The 6,000-nt window shown below is 50.5% G+C and overlaps 1 protein-coding gene across 2 annotated transcripts in view; it reads right to left on the minus strand.

Annotated features, from left to right (window-relative positions):
- The window catches only part of PDE5A (phosphodiesterase 5A), a 57,862-nt gene extending 54,591 nt beyond the window's left edge, over positions 1 to 3,271 (minus strand). For both annotated transcript variants that reach the window (XM_075708809.1, XM_075708807.1), the window contains exon 1: positions 3,168 to 3,271. In XM_075708809.1, coding sequence (XP_075564924.1) covers positions 3,168 to 3,271 — 104 coding nt within the window. The remainder of the gene's footprint in view (positions 1 to 3,167) is intronic.
- Positions 3,272 to 6,000: the final 2,729 nt, after the last annotated feature.

Here is a 6,000-nt window from a genome sequence, read left to right on the forward strand (position 1 = left end):
AGGAGGAAAGCAGGTGCAAATTTGTTAAGTAGACGACCTGCAGCCCTTCTCCCCAAGAATCCAGAATATGGACTGGGGAGCCTAGCAACTCTTAACAGTTGTCACATTATGAATGATAGTTAATACAAACTAGTTGTGAATAAAAAGAAACATTTGCTTTTGAAGTGCCACCTTGCCAGAAAATACAATTTTTAGTTAAACTATGAAAACAGATACTAATATCAAACCGACCTATGCAAAATGGAACAAGACGTAACTTTCAATGACTATACGAGATGATGTGATTCCCATACTTTAAAAAAAACCAACAAAACAAATCAGCAGGCATAAGACCACCCAAAGCATTTCTAAGTATTATTTAGACACCTAATTAAAACATTTTTTGTGGGAATTACCAAAAGAACTATGTTATAAAACACTATGGGAATTAATTAATTGCAGAGAAAATAAATTATTTAATACCTATCATGAAACTGCTAAATTAGGTTCTGATTCAAAGCTCATCACTATCAGTGGAAAGGACTTGTACTACTCTGTAATAACTGGTTGAGCTGGTGATCTTTTCCTATTCCTGTGTGTAAGTATTTGAGAAACAGATACAGAAACTATCCATTAGCAACTGTGCCTCGCAATGTGAAGTAGAATATGCCTCTGTGCCCCGCAAGATGCCAAATTAACTAACTTCTTAGTCTACTGCTTTTAGGACCTGTGAGGACTTTGGCATATTATGAAGCAAAACAAAAAATGAGAAGCAGTAAATTAAGATTAGAAAACAGTTGAAACTAGTTCAAGGAACGCTGCTTTACTTGACAGAGCAAATATAATGCTAAATAACAAAACATTAACAGCACAGTCTGTGTTCAATGTATTGCTGTTGTAGAAATATTCAAGTGAAACAAAGCATGGCATTAAATTTTAGGGTTTTTCTCTTTTCAAGCTCTAAATAACACTACAACGTAGAATATTACACCTTTTTACAAAGTACATCAGTTCTTTCAAACTGCTCAGCTTTACAGGATATCATTTTAGTGGATAAAATTTGAACCAACATACAGTCAAGTAACTTGTCATTTGTCTTTTCAAATACAAACTTACATATAGAAGAGGTATTCCTTATTATATAGTTATAGTTTTCTACTTATACAGTAAGGACAAAAAAAAAAAAACCACATTCCATGCAAGACAGCAGAGAAGAGAGTTTTGAGACAAATGCAATGTTTCCATCACTTCAAGAACATCACAGAATTGTTGCCAAGCAAGAACTCAAAGTCAACAGTTTTTCTGCAAAACCCTTTCTAACTGCAGAGGCATCGCCGTCACGGAGCCATGACTGAATTGTATTTTGTGAACTACTGCCCGTTTCGGACCCACACAAACGCAAAACTGCATCTCAGCATTAAAAAAAAAAAAAAAAAGACTAACCAAACCTCTCCATGGGGAAAACAAATCTGACACAGCGGTTACTATTAATTAGCATTCCTATTTGTTCAATACTACTTCCAGTTTGCAAAGGAAGTGTGACAGGCTGAACTAATAAAATGTTACTTCTCAAGGCTGCTAACCCCCTATTTCCTGGGCAAACAAGCTGCCCTTCAGTTCCGTACCATGCACTGGTGTTCTGGAGAATATGCAGGTTAACTACTTCCATCTAATGCATCCTACACCTATGCGCAGCCTTTTTTTTTTTAAAAAAAAAAATCAACATTTAAAAGGCACTTTTAAAGGCATTTTTATTATTTTTTCTGTTCAGTGCACCTAAGGAAGAAGCAGCAGAGGAAAGGGGAGTGCCTGACAGATGGTCACAAGCGAGCAGGTGACCCCTGAAGCTTTCTAGCTTGCTGCGAGTCAATTATTAATGGGGTTTCTCTTCTTACCGCCCCATCCCATGCGGAGAGGAGCAGCAGCAAAAGCTCGCTCAGAATGCGTCCATCCCCGCTAAGGGACTCGGGGAAGAAGTCCATGGGCGGCGGGGCGCAGCTGGTGCAGGCGGCTGAGGAGGAGGCGAGAAGCGAGCCCGCGGGGCGAGGAGCGAAGCACAGCACGGCCCCGAGCCGGCCGCCGCGGCGGGCCGCGGGATACGGCTCTGCGTATCGGAGAACACGCACAACGGAAACCTGCCTCCGCTTCTAAAACCAGCCGCATCTACTCGACTGCAGTCCCACTGCTGAAGTGTGACAACGGTGAGCAAATACCTCGTCTTATCTCCAAACGGCAGCATGTCAAGCCAAGGGGGGGGGGGCCCGGCCGAGCTCCCCGGCTCCGTGCGCGCGGCCCTGCGCCAGCGCCGCCGCCCCGCCCGCGCCCCGCCGCGGAGGCTGCCCCCTGCCGGCCAGGCCGCGCCCCGCCGCCGCCACCCCCGCCGCCGGCCCTTCCCCCGCTCCCCTCCCGCTGCCCCGGCGCGCAGCGCGGCGGGCCCCGCTGCAGGAGCCCGCTCCCCTCAGCATCCGCGCCCCGCTGACGGCAGCCTGAGAGGCTCGCCCCACGGGACAGACCTCCGCCTCCCCCTCCGCGGGCGGAGCTCCGCGCTCGAGCGCCCCGCGTACGGCTTCAGCGGCCGCTGGCAGCCCGGCAGCTCCCGCGGCGCTTAACCCGCCGCCCTCCCCGCCCGCCGAGATGTCAAAAAGGTGACAAGCCCAGAGGGCGACGGGGCTCTCCAAGAGCAGCGCTTTGAGATTACTCAGTAATGACACAAGCCGCTCTCCCGGAGAGATCAGATGTTGCCATCCGAGGCTCCGGCATAATGTCTATCCAGTTCGCGGGGCAGGGAGAAAGAACATGGCTCGCCACTCACGACAAGTTGACTGTGCCCGTTTTAAACCTAGGAGAGCCCGCACTAAATGAATAAAAGCGCGGGGCGGGGAGCTGCGAGGCCGGGGCAGCCCTCGGCCGGCGGTGCGGGGCTGACGCGACCCCGCGGGCCGGGGCAGGGAGGCGGGAGGAGGCGGGAGCCCGCGGCGCTCGGCGAGGAGCGCCCGCATGTGCGCCCCGGCGGCGGCCGAGCGGGGCTGCTGCTCGCTGCCCACACGTTTCTGCTCTTTCGAGGCGGGGGCGGCGCGGGGGGATGGCTTTTCTTTTTATTTCCTTTGGAGACAGCAAAGGCAAATGGAAGAGCCACCTTTTGCTGGGAAGAAAGGATCCGCCTCTGCCCGCCGCCGCTCCGGTCTTACCTTGTAGCTTTCCTAACAAAGTAAGAGCGGGCAAAGTCGCCGTGATCGTCCAGCCACGCTTCCACCGCTTCCTGCTCCGGCGGGGGGGGGCAGCTCCGCTCCATGCTCCGCGCCGCCGCTCCCGCCGCCGCTCTGCCTCCTCCTGCCGCTGCCGCTGCCGTTCCCGTCGATTTTCCCCCTCCCGGCCCTCCTCCTCCTCCTCCTCCTCCTCCTCCTCCTCCTGCTGCCGGGGCCCTCGGCCCGCCGGGGGGCCGGCTCCCCCGCCCTGCCTTCGCCGCGCTCCCAGGTGTGCGGCCGGCAGGGAAGCCCCGGTATCCAGCCCCGGCCCCGGCGCCGCGCCGGCGGCACCTCAGCGCATCCCCGGCCCCGGCCGCCCGTCCCGCAGCGGCCGGCCGGCTCCACCTCCGCCGCGGCCCCGCAGCGGCCCGGGGGGCTGCCGCGCCCCCGCCCCGCCCCGCCCCGCCCGGCCCCGCCGCGGGGGCACCGGCGGGAGCCCCCGGTGCTGGCGATGCCCGGCGGGGCGGGGGGTCGGGGTCGGGGTGGGGGGGCAGGCAGAAGGACAGAAGGAGGCGTTTGTCTGCGCGGCCCGGGGCTGGCGGCTCTTCTGCGCCCAGGCTGACCTGGAGCGGTTGGCCCAGGCAGTCCCCACGGGGCTGGGGAAAAAAAGAAAAGCGATGAAGAAGTAAATTGTTCTCCCGGAGTCAGGCAAAGGCATTTCCCCCCCGTCCCCCGTCCCCACTTCACAGTTACTTGCTTTTCAAGGTACGGCCTGTTTCAGCCCGCTTCGGAAAAGTGGTAAATCGGGTGTTGCTTCGGCGCAGTTCACTGCTGGGTGTCAATATATGATCTTTGATAGACCTCAGCCTGGATACGAGTCCTAAAGCCCTGGCTTTTCAAGCCTTCATGCCTACAGTGAGGCTTCTTGATCCATTTTAGACATTTAGTAAGCACAGCCTGGCTTTGATGATGCTCCAGACTCGCAGCTCCTACTTTCTCTAATAGTAGACAGCTCGGATCGAAATTCTGGTTAATGCTGAGCATCACTTTCACGTGTTGAGTTCCATTCTAAGATATGCACGTGCACACATTTATACTAATTGATAATCTGCATTCGCAAAAGACCTTGCGCAAATTACGATGCATGGGTGTGGTTTCCTGTGTCATCACATGCGGTATCTTTGAAGGTAAGATATGAATAACAGATAGATTATGGGGAGAGGGATATACGGGGTCTTTAAAGTTATTCTCCTGTGTAATCAATTGAGAAATATCATGTAACATGGTTTCTGCTACTCTTAAACCCCTTTTGGTGTATGCAAGGCAGTGCACTTCAGGTAGAGCACACGTGCCTGCACACCTTAGCAATTTTTTTGCAGTGCTCATAGAGACTCGACTTCCAGAGAGCTGGGATTCCGCAGACTGAGAAGGGGCAGCAGCAAGAGCTTCACAGCAAAGGGATTAAGAGCCTGTCCATGAGCTTGGGGGAAAAGTTTTCTCTTCTGTGTCTTTGTGTCACATCTGCACATAACACTCGCTTGGACACGTGTGCCTTTTGGCTATGAGAGTTTGTGTGTAATATGAGGCACACAGAAAGGGAACTTTTACGTGAACATTACTCTGTTATAAAAGGAATCTCACGAGAAATATGCACGGTGACCAACAAGCAAATGTGACGATAAAGCACAAGCCAGTTAAGACACGCTGCAAGAGTCAAGCTGCTATTCAAGGCAAAGAGAAATCTTTCAGCAGGGAAATACAGAATTGCCAAGCAAACTGCATAAACAGACAACATGGCAATAAATGAAGCTGATGTTTAGCGTCAAAACCTGGGAACTGTGGTATGTTAGAAAAAAGATAATAAACCTGTCATGTAACTCACAGATTTCTAATTAACCGTTTCATTTCAGGAAAAGGGTTTTGAAGGCTGCAGTAGACATGGCAATAAAAGTTTCTAAGCTAGGCAAATCTTCTGGAAAATAGCACTATGTTAGAATGCTTAAGAAGTATAACAGAAATGTAAAACATACAATTATAAAATGCAGATTTTATAAATGTCTGAAATGCCATTTCCTGAATGGTCTCATGTGGAATATTGATCATAGTACTGCTCATCCCATCTCAAAAAGCAACTGCAGCATTGTTAGAGGTGATCTAGACAGGAAAAACAAGAATGACCAAACACATGGAAATATCTGTTCTGTAAAGAGGCAGAAAGAGTTTGTTTACAAAAGGATGAATACAAATATATAATTTAATTATTTAAAACATAAGATAGGATTTTCTCTCTGTCTCATAGGAGGATAACAAGGTAATGGTCAATGAAATTATGTCAGCTGCAATACATAGCGTCTCATTTCATGTAATTAAGCATAGCACTAATAGAAGTAAGCAGTTATACCATAGTAACATGCAGTAAGCCCTAGTCAAGAACAGATAATTGTACTGAGCACTGTAAACACGTACTATGAAATCCTAGGCTAGCTGAGAAGCACACAGCATCACTGTACTTCATGCCACAAGGTACTGGGACCTGTGGGTGAAGCTGACTCTCCTGTGGACAGCCACCCAGGCTGAGCCAGGACACCTACAACAGTGTCCCAAAGGAGGGGGAAGCTGGGCAGTGCCACAGCACTGGGCACTTTGTTGGGGCTTGACGGGCCACGCCGTTATTTACCCTGCAGATAAGAATCAGTAAAGCGAATGCCAATGATTATCTGCCTGCCAATTCAGTGGCAAAGCAGCAGTTCAAGAGACTGCTAGCCAAGCAAAGAATAGCGTAGTCTTTCCCCAAAGAAATAAAAATGGAACAGTTGGGGGAAAAACGGGATACTTT

The sequence above is a fragment of the Pelecanus crispus genome, chromosome 4 (genome assembly GCF_030463565.1).
Source record: "Pelecanus crispus isolate bPelCri1 chromosome 4, bPelCri1.pri, whole genome shotgun sequence".
Classification (NCBI taxonomy): Eukaryota; Metazoa; Chordata; class Aves; order Pelecaniformes; family Pelecanidae; genus Pelecanus; species Pelecanus crispus.